The 24365-nt window shown below is 39.1% G+C and overlaps 1 protein-coding gene across 1 annotated transcript; it reads left to right on the forward strand.

Annotated features, from left to right (window-relative positions):
• Positions 1-939: 939 nt before the first annotated feature.
• On the forward strand, positions 940-23653 carry Ccl28 (chemokine (C-C motif) ligand 28). Its single transcript, XM_013518448.1, has 3 exons — positions 940-1174; positions 15714-15840; positions 21652-23653. Exons 1-3 carry the CDS (start codon positions 1111-1113, stop codon positions 21815-21817), a joined length of 357 nt encoding a protein of 118 aa, XP_013373902.1. The 5' UTR covers positions 940-1110; the 3' UTR covers positions 21818-23653.
• The last annotated feature ends 712 nt before the right edge of the window (positions 23654-24365 follow it).

Consider the following 24365-nt stretch of genomic DNA (forward strand, 5'->3'; position numbering starts at 1 on the left):
GTATAAAAATTATTAATGAGATATTTTATTTTTTATACTCAGTCTTTGAAATCTGGTATGTATTTTACACCTCGGGTACATCTAAGTTTGGACTAGCCACACTACAGGTGGCTACTGGCTACTACGTGGGATGGTATAGTTCTAGAAGAAGCACAGCATGACTTTGGAAGTCATCCAGCCTGACCTACTTACAGAAAATGAAATACATTTTCTGAGGCTATACAACCAATTAGTGGAAGAGGCAGTATTAGAATCCAGTGATTTTCCCCTTCCTGATTTTCACTCATTAAGCTCATTAGCAGCAAAGGTGGCCTAGAACCCTGCTCCTCATGGCTGCGCTGGGGCTCTTTTCTATAAGGCACTGCCCTCTACTTATCTCACCTTTCTTTTATTTTTTTTGTTTTTTTTCCGGTACCAGGAATTGAACTCATGACCTTGCGTTTGCCAGGTGCTGTGCCGCTGAGCTAAATCCCCAGCCCCCTCACCTTTCTTTTAAATAAGGTAAATGCTTCACTGGAAATCTGGCTGCAAACCAAGACAAGCAAGATGGAATTTTTCGTTGTATTTCCACAGAGATAATTTTTTATGACTTCTCACCCTTGTCCCAGAAACTCACAGTTTCAAACCACTGAAAACTGATTCCTTCTAGACAACAGTTCTCAAAAGAAGTGTCCGTATGAATCACCTATGGAGATTTTATAAAGTTCAGATGACTGGTCCCCTATGCCACAATGCTGATTGATAGGTATGTGCGCACGCGCGTGTGTGGGGGGGAGTGTTCATGTAGATTGCTTTATTTTAATAGTTCAAATAATTCTGGTGCACACATCCAATCACAAGGACCTTGTCAACTACAGGTAGCTTCTGATGTCCCTCTGGATAATGTAAACAGGCAATGTAAACACACATCCAGTTAGGAGCCTGACAGGTCAGTCAGGAAACTGGTCTTAAGGAAATAAATGGGACAAATTAACACTGTGAACTCTTCCCAGGGTGGGGCTACCTGGTTTACTTCTGGCTCTTTCTCTGCACCCAACAGCATTCATAGTTTTATTTCCTGATCTCCCAGCCTCACCTGGAGTGCTGTCACAGCCAGTGACACAGGCAGGAATGCAGCAGATGAGACTCACTCTCGTGGTCTTGGCTGCCTGTGTGACTCTTCGAACTTCGGAAGGTAAGACGGGGCCCCGGGTCCTTTAGCTTACAGTGGGAAGGGGGTGCCTCCCAAATCAGGGTTGGAAGAAGCAAGGTGAGCAGGAATCTCTAATTTCAGCAGGGACATCTGCAAGAGAGTGGCCTAGGTTTAAATTCTAGATTTCTGAGAAGTTTCAGGAAGGAACCTCATTTTAACTGGAATATTAGTAACACAGCACCTGGTGGATGAAGGGCTTCCATGTAGGTGCAACCTTGAACTGTTTTGTTTTCTGACTACCGTAGTTTAGAATATTCCCACCAAAAGGTTGGAGTAAATACCCTGTCTACCTGCTAAACTGCCTGAACACAGGTGTGCACAGTCCTGGAGGAAAAGACAGACACACTGGACCCATGCTGTTGGGGTTAGGTAAGCTGCAGGTTTCTTGGGCTGTCAGCCTTATAGATAACTCAAAACTGAAACTTCAGTCTGAATTTAAGAAAGAGAAGCAAGTTGAAAGCGAGAGAACCATGCAAATTATTATCAAAGAGAAGTTAACTTACGAGTTGCTGGTCCACAAGTAAAGATTGTAACTGCCTTCAGATTAGAGGGAACCTATGTAACATCACTACCGTATTTAAGAAACTCTAAATATAGAAGAACTTAATACTTGCCTGGTGCTTCTTTTCCAGTCTTCTTTTCTTAAGCTTTATCCTGAACATATTCTCCAAACAGAGTCCGGAGCAGAAGTGGGCTATATACTGTGTTTGGTCTACCTTTCAAAAAGTTGAGCCAACATTTTAAAATTCAGATTTCAGCTGGGTGTGTTGGCGCACACCTATAATCCCAGCCCTTGGGCGGCTGAGGCAGGAGGATCACTGTGCATTTGAGATCAACCTAGGCTACATCGTGAGTTCAAGGCCAGCCTGAATTACAGAGTTTGTCTCAAAAGACAAACAGACAAAAAACAACAACAACAACAAAAAAAAACAACCAGACTTCACAGGTACATCCCCATATATACACATACACAAGCTGAATTTAGAGCTTCTCTTAAAAAATCAGATCTAGGGATTTGGGATATGGCTCAGTAGCATAATGCTTGTTTAGCATCAGTGAGGCTCTGGGATCCATCCTCTGCAGTGCAAACAAAACAAAACAGATCTGGCAACAACAGTTCAACAAACCTCAGCAAGAACCAGCAGAAGTAGACTAAGCTTTGTCCCTGTCCTCTGCAGTTCCCTGTTTCACATTAGCTGCCTGGTTCCTATAGTAGGTAATTTGCTTAGGATCCTCAATTAGTGCAATTACTAAACATGGAAAGATGGATAATCTTGCCTCAATTTCTATTTTATCATGATAAAAACAAAAGCTTGTCATCTTTGCATTTCTGTAACATTCTTCATAGACATTTACCACTGAAATTTGGGGACTTTCCTCACTGTTTCTTAAAGATCTAATCCAGTGGTGGTGAACCTATGGGACACATTTATTGTTTTTCTTTTAAGACAAAACATGTTAATATATGAGGTTTTTTTTCCAACTAAAACCTCAGTATTCAGGTTTAATTGCAGTGCTGGCACTCTGTGATAAGTAAGTGGGTTTGGGGTTGCAGTTTGGGCACTCAGTCTCTAAAACATTTACCATCACTCAGGCTTATCTCCTAGTTTTGGCCACTCCACCTATTTAATATTTTTCATGCGAAGCTTTGAAATAAATGTGTATCTCTGACTGAAGTTCCTGATCTGTTTCCAGCTGTCCTTACAGTAAGACTCTTGCAGAAAAGGAAGAAAGGGAAAGACAGATGGGGTCAGGGGCAGAAGCAACAAGGAAGGATCTGCCTTACCCTGAACCAAACCTCATAAGGAACCAAGGTAGAGAGGATGGGACAGCAAAATGCAGAAGGGTTTGAAAGACACAATTGGTGATAATAAAGGGAGCTGACAGACCCAGCAGTAGCTCTTTGGATCAGTCTTGGGGCTTTTATTAATAAGTTTAGGACACAGGATAATCATTTCTGAGAAGCCCCAACCTCCTGCCATTTAAAAATAAATAATGTTGAGTTAAAATACCTGAAAATGGGTCTGAGGATAGTTGGAGAACTGTGAGTGGCAGTGCTAATACTCCTCTTAGCAAACTTCCATTCAGTGTATGTGTGGCAGGTGGCCTGTGGCTAGCACTGAGTAATTCAAGCTCTAGGGAGGGAGAGGAAGACCAGGTAGAGAGGGAGGGAAGGAGGCAGGGAACACTCAGCAGTACAGGAAGGGAGACAGGTGGCCTTGGCATTAATTGCAAGCTGGAGGAGGGGATAAGGGACCTGTGCCAGTAGGAGACTTGGGGGAACACATTTTGTTTTTTCAGGCAGAAAGCTGTTTTACTATCTTAATGGTATCTTAGTTGGCTACTTGATGTGTTATCCCAAGGTGTTCTGTGCTAATCAGGAAGTAGTTGACTTTATTTCTAATTAACAGCCTTGTATTCTACCCACAGGTAGGGCACATCTGTGATGCGGCTGTTGGCTCTAAGAACTCAGTATTCTGTCCATAAATATGTCTATCACTCAACTTCAGTGGCTCCGAGCCCATTTTCTTAAATGCACAACCTAGGACTTTGTAGGCTTGGCTGTTTGGATAGTACATTAAGGCTCTATTTGTTCCAACAGAAAGAAGTTGAGAGATTTTGTTTCATTGATCCCCAGACTGCCTTCCTACTGACAACCTACTTTCTTTTCAGTCTTTAGTATGGCCCCTAAAACACAGAACACTTGTTAGAGGCTTGCTACTTATATTCTAAAAGGAAGCCTTATCTTTTGCAAATTTTATAGGACACTCAAGGGTTACCAAGTATAAACATTTCTGCTTGAAAGTTGCTCTGCATCGTGGGTACTCTCCATTTCATCAGCAGTGGTCCTGGAAAGGTCTCACACAATTGTCCCAGGAATCTGCCTTCCTTTAGTTTCTCTCCTGATGCATCACATAGTGAAAACACTAACATGTGCGATTTCCTACATCCTCTATCATTGTGAATTAAGCGCCTTCAGAGTTTAGTTCAAAAGCCAGTCGTGTCTATAATATAGCCATGAGGTTTTATTGTCTGTTTTTGTTTTTGTGTAATTGTCCTTTTCTGTGTGTAGAGAAAGAGTGTGAATATGGTATGGGCCCCTTTTAAGGGAAATACTCTTTACTCTTAATGCTGTTTTAAATTAACTGTGTTATTTGATGCATAAGCATAAAGCCAGGTATAAATCCCTTGTACAATTATAAAACGTTTCTGTAATTAAAAAACCAAATTTAAATAAAAACAAAACTACAAAACCAAGATTTCAACATAGTAGTAACATTAATTTAATGCAACAGTTAAGGTGTGTGTGAAAAAAAATCACTTTTCTAAACAAATATAGCACGATGTTTGAGGTTCAGGGTTTGAGTCTAATGCATATACTACCAGGTACAAAATGAAAAGTGCTTGCTCCCCACCTTTTTCTATTTAAATCTGATGACACAATTTTACTTTCCTTTAGCATGAATGTATTATGAAGTTCACTCTGTTCTTTTCCAGTCAGCTCAGGACCAATTAAGATAGTATCAGATTTGCTAACTGTGCTAGCATAAACACAAAAAAACTCAAACTCCCCTAGGTGTTCTCCTAAAATGGCTCTGCAGAGTATCCAGAAGATGTCTACCTAAAGATTAGCATCAAAATGATGTATCAAAACTTGTAAGTAGGACTCCTGGGTCCCGAGAATGTATCTATGGGTTCCCTTCCAAGGTCTTTAAGCCCTATTTTAGAAATGTTGACATCTTCATCCTGGGAAAAGGTTTGAGCTCTGGATTCTAAAAGACAAGTCAGAATTCTAACTACATGAACTTGGGTCTTTGTTTTAAGTTCTCTGAGTCCCAGCTCTTTTATCTGCAAAACTGGAAGAAAGATGCCTCTCTTACCTAGGTTATCTTCATGATTAATGAAATGTATAGAAAGTGTCTCACATGTAATGCGTACTCAATAATTTTTAAAAGGTAAAATTACCAAAAGTGGGGGTGGGTGGGTGGTTCAATGAGGGGGTGCATGCTTAGCAGGGTTGAAGCCCTAGGTTCAAAATCCAACACTAAAAATTAAATAAATAAATAAATAAATAAACAAACAAATAAATAAATAAGATAAAACCACCAAAAGTTACAAAATGGACATTTAGATCCCTACCATGGGCCAGGCACTATGCTGTATATTGACCTCCAGCTATCTATTTCTACCTATTGTTTACTATCTGTCCACTGTTCTAAGCACTTAGATGTGTAAGTCTGTAAATCTTAACAACCCTACAAGGTAGGTGCTATTACCACCTCTGTATTACAGATACAAGAACTAAAACAGAACTAAGTACATAACTCACCCAAAGTCAGCTAAAAAGTGGCAGAGCCAGGATTTAAACCTTCTAGTCTATCTCCACATGCATAAACTGTACTATAAAGGTTTTCAAGTTGTCCCTATGGCACAAAATTACTCAAGCCCTTCCAATACTGTCCTCTTGCCCACTCTAGTGTGTATTATATGGGAAATATCAGTGACCAGATAGCTTCACCTTAAGGTAAAGAAAAACAACCATCTAACCTCCATTTCCTCAGACATTGTTCAAAGTTCCAAAAAGTATCTGGGAGGATGTTTTGGGCCATAGCAATTTCATCCATCATGAATTGGTGAGCTCTTCTGCCCACTCAGTGACAGCAGTGGGCACGTATGTGGGCATCTACAGTGTGAAGTGGCTCCATTAAAGGACAGCATCCACTAGAATGGGCAGATGTATTTCCAGCCAACCGTATCGTGAACATTTTTTGCCCTTTTTATATTATATATACCTTTTTTGACAGTCTTGCTGTGTAGTTCAGGCTGGACTTGAACTCACTATATAGCCCAAGTGGGCCTCAAACTTGCAGCGATTCTCCTGCCTCAGCCTTCCAAGTGCTGGGATTACAGGAGCACGCCAGCATGCTGGGTCTATTTTTGCCCTTTGTGTTCTATATGGTAGTGCTTTTCAAGACGAATTTCTATTACACTCTTACACACTGCCATGGCTGCAGCTCTGAAAACCACACTTTACTGTAGAATACATCCAAGTGATACAGGAAGCTGGGTCAATTCTCTAGAACAGCAGGGTCCTTTTCTTAAACTCCAGCACATAACTTATACCACAAATTTGTTGTGTAGTATTTCAGTATTGGTCTTTCTAGGTCTTGAGCATTAGGAACTTTCAATACATGATTAATACTGGAACTTTTGGAAACAAAAATGACAATAACCACAAACCAACAGCATCAATCCTAATCAATAAGACACACAATAATGCGTTTAATCAGATACAAACAGCACATTAAAATATTACATATATTTAATGATTTATCACGGTGAGATGACTCCTAATTACTTGAATTTGGAGGGATAGTGCTTCTGAAAAGCACTAAACGTTTTTAGGTAATCTGGGACATAAAACCTTGACCCCAAACAGGATATTATTTAAAACGGTAAAAAAAAACTTAATGGTATGAAAAGCCTGAAGACAAGCTAGAACAACAGCAACAACAACAAAAACCGCTGACGTTAAGGCTGCACCTGAGCTTAGCTGAGTCCAAGAAATACCAGTATTACAAAAGTGGACAGGACCGCAAGAAAAAAATACTGACATGGCCCCAACACTAAATTTTAACATACCTGCCTCAAAACTTCTAAGTCAAGCAACCAAATCACCTAATCAAGTTAGGGTACACGTGCACAACACGCGTTTGTCCACACAAGGCGGGGGGGGGGGGTCGAAGCGGTCACCCTGGGGCGCCCACGCATCCTCTCCCCACCGACAGTCCTCAGGTTCCAAGAAAAGCCTCCCCACTTCGCAGTGGCTCCCAGTGGGTACTGTCAAGGCGGAAGAGTGTCGTCCTGGTAACCACGCTGAATGCCGCGCGTTTCCTGTTGCTGCGGGTCTGCTTTCTTCTTGAGCTCTGGCCCCTCCCCTGTCTCCCGCTCCCAACCTCTAGTGCCTAGGGCGTCACTGTTACGCAGGCAGTAGCGCGACAGCCGTAAAGCGCCACAGCGTCGTGCTTTGGTTGTTTGGTGGTTTCGTCCGATTTCTCTTTCTCGGATTTTTTTGAGTTGAAAATGCTTGGTTTGGTGTGTGGTGTGTGTGCGGGTGTGCATGTGTGTGCTTAAGTAAACGCCCTTAAGGCTAAATTTAACTGTATTAAGTAGTACTTTTTGTTTCTCATAATATTTTGTGATGCCCACTTTAACCCATGAGTTAAGGCATTTTTTAGATTCTAAGAAAAGTATATTTATATTTTTAGTATATTTATATTTATAGATTTTACTCATTATTAGATATAAACTTCTAAACTGTTGCCTTCCGCAGGAACCTCTTCTTCAAACAGTTTAGAAGAATAATAAGGGAGCCATAACTACAGATATAGTAGGAGTACTGTGAAACTTTCTGACATCAGATTAGAAATTGCAGATAAAATGGACAATTTCTTAAGAAAATTGATATATCAAAGTTGACTAAATAAGATATCCAAAAATTTAAGCCGATAATTACAAAATAATTCAGAGTTAAGCATCTATCCCTCACATACCATGCCGAGATGCTTTCACGGGTTTTGGCAAAAATTTGAGGAAAAAATAATCCTTAATTTGTATAAACTTTTTCAAAGAATAGAAAAATAGAGAAAGCTGCCCAATGCACCAATGAAATTAGTATGTCCTTAATACCCCAAACATGCAAGGATGACATTAGGAGATAAAGGTATATAAACAAATTTGTGACAGAAATGAAATTTTAAATAGAAAAAAATTTACAGACTAAATAAAAATTAATGCATTATGACAAAATATGGTTTCATCCTAGAAGGACAAGGAAGAAAATAATCCATCACATCAGTTTAGAAATTATGTATTGAGCTTTGGGTGGACTAGATACCATTCTGGGCATTTAGCAAAGTAACACAGTATAGGAGAAAAGCCTTTTGTATTAGCTTTTCATCACTGTGATAAAATACTTGAAACAAATCAATTTAAAAAGAAAAAAAGTTTATTCTGGCTCACAGTTTTAGTCCAAGGGCAGTGGGACCAGTTGCTTTTGGGCCTGTGACGAAGCAGTATACCATGGCGGAGTGTATAGTGGAGAAGGCAGCTTGCTTAAACGCAGCTGGAAAGCAAATAAATAAGTAGATCAAAAGGGCGATATTACCAAAACCTAACTTACAGATTTAATGCAATCCCTATCAAAATATCACCAGCAGTCTTCATAGAACTAGGGAAAAAATCCTAAAATTTGAACGGAACCAGAAGAAACCTCACACAGCAAAGGCAATCCTAGGCAACAAGAACATACAGGTAACATCACAATCTCAGATTTTAAGTTACAGGACAAAGCTACAGTGATTTAAAAAAAAAAAAAAAAAAAAAGAACATTGTGCCATCCCCAAAACAGATGTGTGGCTCACTGGAACAAAATAAAGGATGCAGAAACATCTCCAGGCACATTTGGCTATCTGATCTTTGACAGAGGGGCCAAAAACATGCTGGATAAAAGATATCCTCTTTAACAAATGGTGCAGAGAAAACTGGTTATCCACATGTAGAAGATTTAATCTAGACGCATATCTCTTACCATGAAGTAAAATAAAACCAAAATGGATCAAAGACCTAAATATTAGAAACAGTCTACTGGAAGATAAGTAAAACTCTTGGAGGTATAGGACTTCCTGAACATAACCCCAATTTCACAAGAAACAGCAAAAAGAATCAGCAAATAAGATTATATCATATTTAAAGGCAAAGGCAACAATCAACAGAGTGAAGAGACAGTCTACTACAGAGTGGGAAGAAAATTGCCAGCTACTCCTTGGAGAGAGAACTAATATCTAGAATATGTAAAGAACTGAAACAAAATCAGATGTCCCCCATAGAGCTAATAAAAAATGGGCAACTGAAATGAATAGACACTTCTCAGAAGAAGAGGTAAAAATGGACAATAAGTACATGAAAAAATGTTCAGCAACTTTGGCCATTTCCATATTGTAATGCAAATTACAATAACACTGAGATTCTATTTTACTCTAGAAAGAATGGCTATCATCAAGAACTCAAAAAACAACAAATGCTAATAAGACTGTAGAGAAAAAAGAACCCTTCTACATTGTTGGTGGGACTGTAAACTAGTACAATCACTGTGGAAATCAAAATGGATGCTCCTCAAAAAACTAAAAATAGTAATTCCATTAGACTCAGCTATTCCCCTTCTAGGTATCTTCCTGAAAGAGTTAAAGGTATTATACTACAGCGACACATATATACCTATGTTTATAGCAGCACAACTAATAAATGCTAAATCTTGGAAATGGCTTATATGTTCATCAACAGATGAATAAAGAAAATGTGGGGGCTGGGGATTTAGCTCAGCGGCAAAGCGCCTGCCTGGCAAGCGCAAGGTCGTGAGTTCGGTTCCTGGTACCGGAGAAAAACCGAAAAACCAAAAAAAAAAAAAAAAAAAAAAGAAAATGTGGTACTTATACACAATGGAATACTACTCTGCTGTAAAGAAGGATAAATTTTAGTCATTTGTAGAACTGATGCACCTTGAGACAGCAATGTGAAGTGAAATAAATGAGAAACAAAAGAGTAAATATTGTATTGTTTGGCTTACATGAAAAACCCAGGGCTGAGTATATAGCTCAGTGGCACAACACCTGCCTGGCAAACTCAAGGTCATGAGTTTGATTCCTGGTACACCCCCCCAAAAAAGGAAGGAAAAACCCAAAGTTCAAATAATTTAAAGAGAAAAGTAAAAGATAATATGAAAAAGAAATGTAGCCCTTCTGTAGACAGGAAGAAGGTTTAAAAATGGAGGAAAACAGAAGGAAGCAGAGGGAAAGGGGAAGTGAAAAGGATTAAGATCTGATAGGCACATGAACCAACTCCCTACAACGAAAGTATTCATTAGGTATCTCACACATGTACTTTAAAAAAGGAAGAAACACAAAGGGGTTGAAGTCTTTCCCTTCAAGGGTGGTGCACCCCCATGACCTAACTTCCTCTCAGTAGGCCCCTCTTCCTAAAGACTCTACAACTTCCAATAGCACTAGCGCTAGTCACCAAGACTTTAACAAGAAGACCAAGAGGACATTTAACAGAGGACCAAGACTTTAACCTTTGAGGGATAGTCAAGATCCAAACTATAGCGCCCTTATTTCTTATGTAAGAATTAAGAAAGAAGAGATAAACTAGCTATTTACGTAGAAAACCTAAGAGAATCTGTTCTGAACTAGTACAATTAAGAGATGTCAGCAAGGTTGCTGGATAGAAAATCAACACAAAATAATCAAGAGCACTCTTATACATCAGAATAGCTAAATAGAAACGGTATTTTTAAAACCCCTATTCACAATATATTTTAATTACTGACAAAAAATTAGTATCTAAGATATTTTATGAGTTCCTATAAATAAATAAGTAAAAACAGTTTTAAAAAGAACCTGGCACATAGATAAGGATGTAATTCAGGGGGAGAACACTTGCCTAGCTTGTGTTAGGCAAATCCCGGTACCTCAAAACAAAACAAAGAAAGCAAAAATAGAATTTGACCATTCAAAAAACAAATTTAAATGACCGATACCTCAGCAATAGGGCAACACAAATTAAGTCACATTGAGATACCATTTCAACCCCATCAGACTAGTAGTTTTAATATATTTTTTAAAAATGTTAGTTTTGGTACTGAGGATTGCGCCCAGGACCTCATGTGTAGTAAGCATGCCCTTCACAACTGGCCTGTACTTTTAACCTCAGCAAAAGTTTATGTGACATTATGAAATGTTGAGGATGGCAGAAGTGGAACTCTCATCCAGTGCGGATATAAAGTGTAAATTGACATAATTACTTTGTACAGCAATTTGTCAGGACCAAATTCGTCTGAAGATGCATACATCCTATACCCAGCAGTTCCATATATATGCCTGTTCTTCCAGAGCCACGATTCTGCTAGTGTGTTAGGCCAGCAGCGACATATGCTGATGTCTGTGTCTCACCCCAGACACCCTGAGTCAGAAGACTGAGGTCAGGGAAGGGGCTGACAAAGAGAACCGGGCTTAATAAACTCTGATGGAGTCTAATGCATGTTAAAATTTGAAAGCTATCCTAGGGAAATTCTCACTCGAGGCCCATGAAATGTACACAGAAGAACAAATAAAGTATGGCCAAGAGACTTTTTTTAAAATCTGCATTCAAAGCCTAGCTCCATCTATAAAATAAGGATAAATACATTTTTTGCTTCTAATAGCTGTGAGGATTAAATGAATGAATTCATACTTAGCAGTTATGCTAGTGCCTGGTACACAGTAAATAATATATATTTTCTTATTAGGATGTTCATTGCTGTCTTGCTTGTAACAGTAAAGTATTGGAAAAAGATCATTTAAAAATAAGACTGAAGGGCTGGGGAGATAGCTCAGTGGCACAGTGCCTGCTTGGGCATATACAAGGTCCTGAGTTCAAATCCCAGTACCAAACAAACAAACAAAAAAACCTGAAGGCTGGATTACTGTGGAGACAGAGGCAGGAGGATCACAAGTTCAAGGCCACCCCTGGGCACTTAGCAAGACCTTAACTGAAATGTAGAAAAGGACTAAAATTAGCAAAACTTGGGTAGGGGCATATAGGTGTCTTTATTATTTTTATACTTACTTACGTGTTGAAATATTTCACAAAAAAGAAGAATAGTAAAGCATCATTTATTCGCATTTTTTTTCCACAGAAGAGTGTTAATTCAGATAAATCACCTTATCTTGATTTGTAAGATTTCCATTGAAGGAGATTATTGAACTTGTGTTTCTATAAGATGTAAGGTACTGATTCCAACATACTTTTCATGCGGTTCTCTTAAAATTTGTACACGTAAATTCTGTATCTAGCAAACTTTGTGTAAGTTCTTTTCTCATATTTTTGTCTTCGCCTGTTATCTTCTCTACATTTTAATGCCCTATTAACATTCTTTCCATTTTTCAAATCCCAAATTCAAGTGTGACCCCTTTGGTAAAGTGTACTTGAGCCTCAGTATTGTACTTTATCTCTTCTGCTTCTCAGTGTTTCAGATACTTATACTGTTTATCATGTAGCCCTTGCTGCATGCTGTGTTATTTTAGAAACGTTTTCCCCTTACTTTATTTCATACTTACTATAGAGAATGGAAGGAAAAAAATGAAAGCAGCTTTTTTAAAGGGGAAGAAGGGTTGAAGGGAGAGGAGGGAAATGGGGAAAAAAAGAATTAAGATATTTTATGTACAAATTCCCTACAATAAATGTGATCAGTATGTATGACAAATATGCACTAATTTAAAAAATAAATTTAAAATTTAAAAATTGAAAAAATAAAATAAAAGTTAAAAGTTAAAGAAAAGAAATAGAATGACAATTCTAAAGAGGAAAAAAAACTTCCTAAGCTTTTAGCAGCTTTCCCCTCCAACCAAGTAAAACTATCATCTGGGGGCTGGGGATTTAGCTCAGCGGCAAAGCGCCTGCCTGGCAAGCGCAAGGTCGTGAGTTCGGTTCCCGGTACCGGAGAAAACCCCCCCCCCCAAAAAAAAAAACCAAAAAAACCCTATCATCTGAATAAAAAGAATGTAACTGCACAAGAAATTCACATATTCTTCTTCTCGGCCTAAGTGACACCTATAAATCTAGAGCAAAAATTCTGGAATCATAATTGAAATCAGGGGCTGAAGATTTAGCTCAGCGGCACAGCGCCTGCCTGGCAAGCTAAAGGGCGTGAGTTCGATTCCCGGTACCGCAAAAAAACCAAAACCAAAAAAACAAACAAACAACAACAACAAAAAAAACAAGCCAAAACATAATTGAAATAAAAGGAAGTGGCCGACCATTCTTTAAAATCGGAAATGCTGACACTTAGGAGTTTGCGCAAGAGAACCTCTAGGGGGCAGTGTTATTTAACAGAATTTTAGCTTTGCCCTCATCCAATCTACACTGTTTCCATTTTTCACTGCCTAAGTCCCTGTGCACCCTTCAAAGTTATTTGGACAGTGTCATGAGAGCTACTGTCCTATCTGCCAACATGTACTAAACGCTACTTTGCTTCTTACCTTTTGATAATTAATGTGAGTTAAGTGATCTCCAGGTGAGCCAGTCTTACCTGTATGTATGAGAAATGTAATCCAGTTTACTAAGTGCATATAGGTCCTAGTACTATTTTTTGGTTTAAAAACTACAGCTTCAGGGCCAGGGATATAGCTCAGCGGCACAAGTGCCTGCCTAGCAAGTGCAAGGTCCTGAGTTCGATTCCCAGTACCAAAAAACAAAACAAAACAAAACAAAACAAAACAAACAAAACCTACTGCTTGAATAAACACTGGCACTTGGATAACTTACATTCTTTAACACACAGGTTTACTCATGATATAGCTTATATCTAAAATGTCCCTAAAATGTCTCCTGTGTTTGGAAGAAGATTTGATCAGGGAGGTGATAGAGCTGACTTGTGTCAGGAGGTGAAGCCTGGTTGGGGATGAGTCACTGCGGGAACGACCAGAAGAGGTGTGCTCCTGTCTCCATCCACGCCCCCCACCCCAGCTAACCATGGACTGAGACCAGGAGCCAAAATCAACCTTTTCTCCCACGAAGCATCAACCAACCAGATTCACTAGAAATCGGAAAGTATTATTTGTTCACCAAAAAAATTATCCACTGATAACCCTATGGCATTTTGAACATACCTCTGTTAACACTTATTTTCTTTATTTTGTTTATTTTGGTGTTGGGGGATCAAACCCATGGCTTAGTCTGTGCTAAGCAAGCACACTAACACTGAGTCGCACGGCAACCCAACATTTACTTTGCTGTGTTGTAATTATTTATCTGCCTAAGCATCACAAGGACAGAGACTATGCCTTGTTTTTTCACAATTTCAAATGCAGAGTTCAAGGTCTGTCACAGAGTGAACACTCAATAAATGTTTGTTGAACAAATTATGCTTTTCCAGTTCTAGAGAATCTGGTTGATTGGTGCTTTATGTGCCTCTGTGGACACTCAGTGCAAAATAAAATGAAAAGTCCATTTCTATATCTATGTTAAGAAGAAACAAAGACCTGCACAGCATGAAATGGCTTGCATTTGCAAACATTTTCCTCTTTAGGTTGCTACAGACTTGCATGACAGCTAAATTAAACATGGGACTGAGCAGAATTTGTATATCACATGTGTAGATATATTTCAACCACATCTATTGAGTAAAATGCATGGTTTAGAAGTCATTAAGACCTGGGTATGGTGGCACATGCTTGTAATCCCAGCACTCAGAAAGCTGAGACAGGAGGACTGCTGTGAGTTTGAGGCCAGCCTGGGCTACACAGTAAGACCCTACCTTAAAAAAAAAAAAAAGAGGAAGAAAAAAAAGAAGTTATTGAGAACTTTTTGTAAATAAATTTACAGATATATAGCTAAAATATACTTGGAGATTATATGTGTATTCTATTTCTTTTTTATTAATTAAGTTTACTGGTACATTTAGTTACACATAATGATCACACTCATCATAGGGAATTTGTGCCTGTACATTATATAACTTGATTCTTTTTTTCATTCTTCTATGCTCCCTTCAACCCCTCTTCTCTTCCTTGTTTACAAAAGCTTTGTTTCTATTTTTTCCCCTTTTCTCATAATTTTTTCCTTTCACTTCCTTCCTCCCCACCCCCCACCCCCAGTTCCCCTTCCAATTTGAACATTTTCTTCCATTTCACACTATCTATTATACATTTTGGTCCTTATTTACACTGAAAGTTAAAAAAAAATTGTTGGACTAAAGCTTTATTTTTATTCATCTATACCTCAAGCCATGATGCAACTTTAAAGGGAGCAGTGTTAGGCTATTTAGGTTACATAACGCAGGAGGAAACCCAAGAGGCTTTCTTTCTAGAGGGGAAGAGCTCCAGTCAATTTCATGTAGGCCCTCCTTGGGCTCTGAGACTAGAGTGAAGCCATCTGTCCTAGATACAGGAAGTGAAGATGACCTGAGGTCAGCCCACAGTTTCCTCTGTTAGTTTTGACAAGAATCTTGTCAGGTTAAATTTGCCCCGGTCTAAAACACCATCTTCCGTGGGTTTGACGTAGGACTTTGTGAGATACACAAGCTACACAAACATTCTGTTTGCTTCCACCCAAAGTGCTCTGAGCATGTAGTTCCTCCTGCTTAGAATGTTCCACTCACTTTTTCTTTCAGATGAATTCTGACACCTTTAAAATGCAGCCCAAATTTCACATCCCTGATGCCTATCCTGTCTTCCGTAAATGGATTTAATTTTTCTACTTTATGTGTTTCTATGGGACTTGGTTCTGGTTTCTGTCACACTGTTTCTTTTGGAGAAAATGTGGAGGTTTAGCCGGGTATGGTCGCACATAATTCTGTAATCTCAGCACTTGGGGTGGAGGGACGTGGAGGCAGGAGGATGGAGGCCAGCGTGGGCTACAGATTGAGTACAAGCTCAATTTGAACTACACAGTGAGATTTAACATTTTCTTTTTTCCCTTCCTTTAGCCATACTACCCATTGCTTCCAGCTGTTGCACAGAGGTTTCACATCATGTTTCCAGAAGGCTTCTAGAAAGAGTGACTATGTGTCGCATTCAAAGAGCTGATGGGGACTGTGACTTGGCTGCTCTCATGTGAGTGCTCTTAGGCAGGGACTGATGTCTAAACCTGTATATCGATTATTTCTCTGGCCCACAAATAATAGATTGGAAGGCTTTGCCTGGTGCACAACATACATACACTCATTCAAGCAAAGGAAAGAAGAATACATACTTTGTCCTTTGAACCGCGGAGCAGCAGGCTCCATGGAGTACATTTGCACAATCTGCATACAGGGGAGCCCTGAGCGCTGTACGAGCCCTCAAGGTATCCCCTGCAATACTGCGCCGGGGCTAAGTGCCCCCAGGAACCAGGTAACACTTACAACTTTCTCAGGCAAAACAGCTACTGAACAAAAAAGCAAAATAGCAAAGAGGAGGTAATTCTGCTGTATATCATGTCTTTAACTGTAACTTTTTGCAGGCAAGAATCTGGGTTGCTGTCATTTTTACTCTTTAACTTCACTAGGAGCCTATTTTAAGTTTCGAAAAGCTGTCACAAGTATCTGTCACAAGTGCTACAAGTAATCCAATTACAAAAGTCTTTCTTTGCTTTTGATTCTGGAGCGTTGACTTGTGGTGAGCCCACGCCTGGCTCAGGGATGAGAGGCCAACCACAGCAGTGCTAAGAAGAAGACATAAGTTATTTCCCTGTGAAGTGTAAGGGAAACCTGCAAGGACATGGTTCACCTGGTGTCCTACAACTAGTGAATGGCAGAAAGCAGATGTGCACTCAGGTCTCTTGGTTCAGAATACTATATATCACCAGTTATCCAACAGGTGGAGCTAACCGTGGTATGTTGTCTCAGAACTCCACTGGATTCATTCCAATTTTAGTATACGTGCTGCCCAAGTGAGCACTCCACTGCATTCAGATGTGACGCATCTCCCTGTCGTATGGGTTTAACACCATTTATGATTTGAGGCGATATTAGTGACCCATCTGGTGGCCCTTTCTTTGGACTATATACAATCTCGTTGCTTATTCCTGAGCTCCTGAATCACTTTTGGTCCCCCTTTTTCCATCAATAAATCCAGCAGATATTTAATAATAATTATTAATGTACCAAGCACTGTTTCATGTGCTGGGGATGCAACAGTAACTCAATGAGCTCTGCCCTCCTGGAGTATCCCAGAGACTTTTTATCCAGCTGGATTCTGACAACCATTTCTGATGATTTGAACAATCTCTAGGATTTAAGATATATTTTTCCCCTTTCAGAAGAAGCTGTCTTCTCAATTTTGATTTGTTGGGGTTTTTTGTTTTTGTTTTTGTTTTTTTTTTTTTTGGTACTGGGAATTGAACTCACAATGTTGTACTTGCCAGGCAGGCACAGTGCCGCTGAGCTAAACCCCCAGCCCCATCTTCAATCCCTCTTCTCAATTTTGACAAGTGCTACCCTAAGAAAAAGATTCTTGCAAATTCAGGGGAAGACTGTGAGATATCCATGGATAAGACTTTCTTCAGGTCAAGGGGCTGTGAACTCCATAAAATTTTGGGGTATGTGCCTGTGAGCATGTTTCCCGGCAGTAGGCCCATAGGTCTTGTAAGAGTCTCAAAAGAATCTAATGAAAGTTTAAAAGTAGCCTTGAGATCTAATGCTGGGGAGGAGACAATTATTGTTTCAAATTTTTAATAATCATGGATGTCTATATGAGAGAAGGGAGAAGGCTGAGCTCTCTCAGTATTTCCTCAGTTCAACCACTATCTTGGATCCATTGGCTTAGATTGTTTAGTAGTCACTGGGAAGCAGCACGACCTATGGCAAGCCTGGGAATAACACTGGGTGCCTTCTGAGTTTCCAACTCACTTGATCAATATCCTTAGTGTATTCTTGGATGAGATTCTGTCAGTCTTTAATCTTAATATATAGTGCTGGTAATGATCGGAAGGTGAAAAATTCACAGTTCAAGGACAGATAATGTTCAAAGTAATTGGAATCACTGGGTGTTTATGTTGACTCCAGACACCTTGTGGCTATTCTGACTGTTGTCTGAAACACCAGATTTTCAACAGTCTCAATTCCTAATTCCTTCCACCTCATTGGCATGTGTCATCTTTGACCAAAGGAGGCATGACAGTTTTTACAAGGGACTCCTGGGGAGGCTTAGAAAAACCAGGGGAAGTTTCTGTGGGTATGTAAGATACAGATTCTGGGGGCCACAAGGGACACCATTAACAAGAGGACTTTTAGAGAAGTTATTTTAGGAATAAGCAGGTGTCAGAGAACTCAAAGGTACAAAAACAAAAATGATATAAATTCTCATTTTGATAAGGAAAAATACATCAAAAAATATGAGTCTTCATTTTTAAAAAGATTCCATTTTAACTAAAGGGAAACTATGAAGCCAGTTACTAAGATCTAAAAATAATATTGCATTCAGTCACAAGTTTGTAAATTGAACTCTTTGTCCTTATAAGAAAGGTAAAAAATACAGAGCAACTGAGACTTGGTCTCAAATAAAATTAAATTTGACTCTAGTGTTTTTAATCACAAATTACAGACCCTCTGTTATGATTTCTGATGTTCAACATAAAATTTATGGTCAACATAAATTTGAATTTGTCTTCACATTCTTTTACTGCAAAGCAGCTCTTAGTCCAAAATGTAGTCCCTTAACCTTAACTGTAGACAAAGACTTTACGGTTTGAGAGAAGTTTTTAAGCGCAGCAAATATTCCTCATTTTGGAACTGTGATTCCCAAGTAGCATGTATTCTAAGTCACAATTAAATAATATAAATTAGCTTACAATGAGCTTACTAGATTGCTTTCCTTTCTGCCTGAAAACAGGTCCTTTGTTTCTGACCCTATTGATCATTGTAATTTTTGATGCCTGAGACAGTAGCTCCCTTGTTTAAACCCTTCTGTGAAAGTTGTCAGAGGGTTGAGGTTTTTTCGACTCATGTAGAAGGTATCTGTTAGGAAGACACTTTGCAGTTATTAAATAAAGTTATCTGAGAGGCTTGGGTAGTTTATCAGAAGTGGTAGTGAAATGTTGTGTTCAGAAGAAGGGGTAAAGAAATAGAGTCTAGGGAATGATCTTAGGTATAATTTCCATGGGTGCAGTGAACTGTTTCTGGCTCTTCTCTTATGGATAAGAGTCAGGGCATGAACCAATAGTTTCTTAAGAGTCAAACTCTTCCCCCTAGAAATTTAAAGAGGGAGTGGGTAGGTGCCTGCCTGGAAGCTACACAGTGAAGTTAGGGTAGGGGAGCACGGAATAGGCTATCTCCTTCACCAGTATTACTCAATCTCTTATTATCCTGTTGAAATACACATGAGATAGTTTTAAGCAGCTTTTTGCACTTTAGGATTCTGAAACATCGTGGTATCCCAGATTTGGGTTTTGTGTTCTGGTAGCTGCTCCCCAACGTCCCTGTCTCCCATCTTTTCTGTGTCCCCTACCAAATTCACTCCTTCCACGCCAGTGCAGATACCTCTGCCTGAAGCTATCACATGTGTGTGTGGTGTGTGTGTGTGTCTGTGTGTGTGTGTGTGTGTGTGTGTGTGTTGGGTTACTGGGGATTAAACCTAGGACCTTTGTACTGAGCTTTATCCCTAGCACTTAAAAAAGCTTTTAAAAAATTTCTGAGACAGGATCTTACTAAGATTATCTACTTAAATTGCCCGGGTTGGACTTAAACTTGTGATCCTCCTGCCTTAACCTCTTACAGTATTAGGGTTACAGGCATGTGCCACTTCCCTGGGCCACTCATATTTTAATCATGGTGTTGAGCCCTCATTCTCCCCTGGATTCTCTCCATGGGCTCATCTGCATATCAGTGAAGTCTCTCCTCAGGTTCTTGATGACACCACAGAAAGAAGAATTTCAGTTCTTTGGAAAGTGAAGAAACTTCAACTTAATTTTGTTATTATTACTATTAGTATTTTGTTTGTTTGTTTTCCGGTACTGGGAATTGAGCTCACGACCTTGCTCTTGCCAGGCAGGCACTGTGCCGCTTGCTGTGGACTCGCTACCAGAAACGAACGAACCAAAATGGTACCGACCGACAAACACCAAGACACATGGACCGCTAATTGGAATTTAGGACGAGCCTTTTATTCCTGGCCAGGGACTGACTGAGAGCCTCCATGCAGGGAAGGATCAGACCAGTCCTGATCCAAGGACAAGAGCAGTTTTTAAACCCTAAAACCGCATCCTGTTTGGCAAACACATGTCACATCTGTAACCATGAGGGAATTTTTTTATGGCAGAAACAGTACATTCTGAGAATCTGGGATGGGTAGAGCATTCACGAGAAGAACAATACATTTTGGGAGTCCAGGAAGGGCAGGGTGTTTACAACCATACATTCCAGAAAAGGTAAAACACGAAGATCTAACCGCACGGCAGGGGTGGGAACTGGGAATTAAACTAGAACCTTTAATGTCTGTGATGGGGCTTTTACACTGCTGACCTAAATCCTCAGCCCCTACTATTAGTATTTTGAGACAGGGTCTCACTATATAGTTCAGGCTGGCCTTGAACTCATTATGTAGCCCAGGCTGACTTTGAGCTTGCAGTGATCTTCTTGTCTCAGCCTCCTGAGTGCTTTTGGATTATAGGTGTGAGATACCACACCTGGTTTCAAATATTTTTTTGGTTTTTCCTCTGCAGCAATGTTATATTCAGATTTTCCTCTGTAATAGCAACCCAACTGGACATAGTGAAAATCAGCTTTTCTTTTGAAGCCTTCTCAATCTAATACACTTAGAGAATGTGCTCTCTTCTTATGATGCTCCCATTTTTTTTCAAGTTAATATTCCTCCAAAGGCTGGTTTTCTTATGGTAATGCTAATTTACACCTTTCCCACTTTGCCTCTATTTTGAGTCCAGACATTGTCTGGTAACAAATCAACATAGGACATTCTGGAGAAACAGCAGCTACTCTTTTTAAAATTTTCTCCCTGAATAACAGAGCCAAAGATTTCACTTTTATTAGGACACAGAAATATCACATATGTAGAGCCAGCATGATTTGCAACATTTTATGAGAGCTGGCTAGCATCTGATGGAGAATTAAAAGTCATACCACCTTTTATAACAAGAAATCCTTGCAGTTACTTAGAAATTGTGAGTGCTGCCTGAGGACTCTTCCACTCCAATGTCAACATTTCATATGGAAAAATTAAAATGAAAACAAATTCAGAGCTGTGGGTATGGATCCACATTATATTCAATTCTAACAAATGCCTAGAATATTTTCACTTCATATCTTCATTGAATTACTGAATTCCAACTGTGGACTTTGATCTTTTCAAAAATATGCCTAGACTATTCCTCTCTCAAGGACCATAACTTCAGCAGGAGAGATAAGTACTCAAATCAGAGACGTAGTAAACTAAGGGCCAGAAGAGAGGTAACTCTCATCATGGACACACAAAAGGAAAGAGATTTAGCTGAGAGGCTCCAGAACAGCTTTACAGAGAGGGATGTGTTTGAGATGGCAGCGAGGATGAGTTGATTTTGGTGGGTGAGGCTTATTCTCCCTTGGTTTTTATTGTTGTTTGTCTTTTTCTTCTATTCCATCCTCCTTCTCTGCTTCCTCTTCGTCTTCTTTTGCTTTCCTCTTTCTCTGCTTGTCCTCCTCTTTCTCCTCCCCCATTCCTTCTTTTCCTCTTCCTCCTTTTAATACTCTCTGCTGATCTCTATGGACCACAGGCAGTTCCACCTGCTGATCTCTATGGAATACAGTGTGTGTTAAGTCAAGATTTAACTGTGTGCTGACTAGCTTTAGGATTCAGTCCCTAAGAACAGAGAATCCAAGAGTGGGAGCTATTACTCATTTTTTAATATGTTCTTATTTTCTGTTAGTGATTATTTTTAATTTCCTTTCTCAACAGCCTTCATGTGAAGCGCAGAAGAATCTGTGTCAGCCCACACAATCACACTGTTAAGCAGTGGATGAAAACACAAGCAGCAAAGAAAAATAGCAAAGGCAACATCTGCCCTAAGAAGAAACTCCACAGCAAGAGGAAAAATAAGGGATCAAATCAGGAGAAAATGTGAAACTTACGGCCATAAAATTCCTGTAGAGTTTACTAGTGAACTTACAAAGAGATTCTTTAAGTGAACATGGCCATGACTAGTCATAAATGTGAATTTTCCTTATTAGCAGCCCAGGGAGCAAAACAAATACTGGTTCTTAAAAAATGCACAATTGTGGGAAGTAATCTTAAATTTCAAGGTAAGGATTGCCTGCAGGAACCTGCTGCGCTTTTCTAATAGAGTTCACTGTCCTGCTGTCTTCACGGCTTGGGAGGATTTTGGCCAGGAGATCCTGAAACATGAAACCAAACCAGAATTTTGATTTTTCTTAAGTGTTATCCTTTCCTTTAACCTCTATTCTTTTTTCTTAGCATCATACTCAAAGAAAGGAAGAATGGATGACAGTGGAGGAGAGTTCACCAGCCTGGTGACACATGCTTATAATCCTAGAATTTGGGAAGCTCAGGCAGGTGGATCTTGAGTTCAAGCCTAGCCTAGGTTACATAATAAGCTTAAGGCCAGCCTGTCTCAAAAAACAACAAAGAAAAAGCAAAAACAGCAACAAAAATTTAACATGTTTACAAATGTCCTGTTGGCTCATAGAGAAATGATTTAATTCCAGCCATCAAATATTAGGTTTATCTAGTCCTTCAAAATTGCCCAAAATGAAAGAGCTAAAATGAAATCATTTGAATAAACTCAAAACAACAAAACAACAAAGATAAAAGTAAGTGCAAAGGTAGCCTACGATATACTCAACTAAAAATTAAAGGAAAATTTAACACCTTCACATGATATTTTTAGTAGGAGAAAATAGGTATAATTTCTCCAAGTTGTTTTTAATTATGAAGTTTTGTAATCCTGCAGAGAAACTGAAAAAACATACAGAAGACTTGTTTCTTATACCTAGATTAATCATTCATAACTCATCCCTTTCTCTCACTACTTCGAGTGTGTATATACAACATTACAGTATATAAATAACTTTTGCTAAGCCATTGGAAAGAAGTTGCAAACATCATGACATTTCTGTTTTCTTTTACTGTAAGAAAATCCCTGAGACCAGATGATTTATAAACAATGTATTTGGCTCACAGTTCTGGAGGCCAGTTCAAGAGCATGGCACCATCATATAGCTGGCATCAGGCAATGGCCTTCTTGCCACATCATAATATGACAGAGGGTGTCGTATGGCGAGACCAAGCAAGTGTGCTAGCTCCAATCTCTCCCTCTTCCTATAATGGCACTAAATGGCTTCATGGAGACCCTGTACTCATCTAATCCTAATTACCTCCCAAGGGCCCTACCTCCAAATACCAGCATAGGAATTTGAACATTAAATTTCCAAAACACGAATTTAAAAAATTTTTAATTTATTAATACATGTTTGTAATTCATACAATTCAATCATCTTGGGGAGTGGTAATATGTACACACCAGAGCTTTTTCATCTTTTTAAATTCCCTTCTTTTGTCCCTCTCCCTCCCTCCTCCAATTCCCCTGTCCGCCATCCTTGTTGATATCATTAATCTTAGCTCATGTTGTGGCACATAATGTTTACATTAATTGAAGTTACTAGGTTACTGTAATGGCGTATTTTTATTCTTACTTCCCCGTCCCCTCCTCCTCATCCCTTGCACTTTTTTCCTTGAATCACGTCCATATTGCAAGAAATCCACCTCCTGTTCCCTTCTAGCCATCCTCTGTTATTCTCCTTCTTTGCACTTTGCCACACTCAAACGTCCAACACATGAACTTTTGCAGGACACACTTGAACCACAGCAATATTTTACCTCCACTTTCCTCTTACTGTTGTAACTTGGTATTCCCCAAGAATAAATGAATTTTTCTACACAGTCACATTATCAGTTTTTCTGACTAAAATTAACAAATGAACTTTTGCAGGACAATTTGTTTCTTTTTTTGTTTGTTTCTTTTTTTTTTTTTTTTTTCCGGTACCAGGAATCGAACTCACGACTTTGCACTTGCCAGGCTTGAAGGACAATTTGAACCACAGCAGTACTTTACTTCCAATTTTTTTTAGTGTTGTGACAACATCCTGTAAGAATGTTTTTTTCTACATAGTCACATTATCACTTTTATACCTAAAATTAGCAAATTTTACCTAATATATATGTATAATATATATAGGCCATAGTAAAATGTTCTTAACTCTTTCCGTATCATTTTTTAATTTTTTTATTTTTTGGTTTTTTTCCAGTACTGGGGGCCAAACTCACAACCATTTGCTTGCCAGGCAGGCGCTGTGCCACTGAGCTATATCCCCAGCCCCCTGTATCATTTTTTTAAAAGAAATCTAACAATCTTTTATTAAAAACCTGTGGAAATTTTACTCTGATATTACTACATTTAAAGAAAGAAGATCCAACACAGTAAGACATATCTTTAATTCCAGACCTATGTTCAAACAGAAGCCTTTAAGAAAAGAAAAAAAGGGCTGGGGATATAGCTCAGTGGCATAAGTGCCTGCGTGGCAAGCACAAGGACTTGAGTTCAATTCCTGGTACCAAGAAAAGAAAAGAAAAAAAAGCTATCTTTGTGTGCTACA

The sequence above is a fragment of the Chinchilla lanigera genome, unplaced genomic scaffold (assembly GCF_000276665.1).
Source record: "Chinchilla lanigera isolate Chin_1 unplaced genomic scaffold, ChiLan1.0 scaffold00045, whole genome shotgun sequence".
NCBI lineage: Eukaryota > Metazoa > Chordata > Mammalia > Rodentia > Chinchillidae > Chinchilla > Chinchilla lanigera.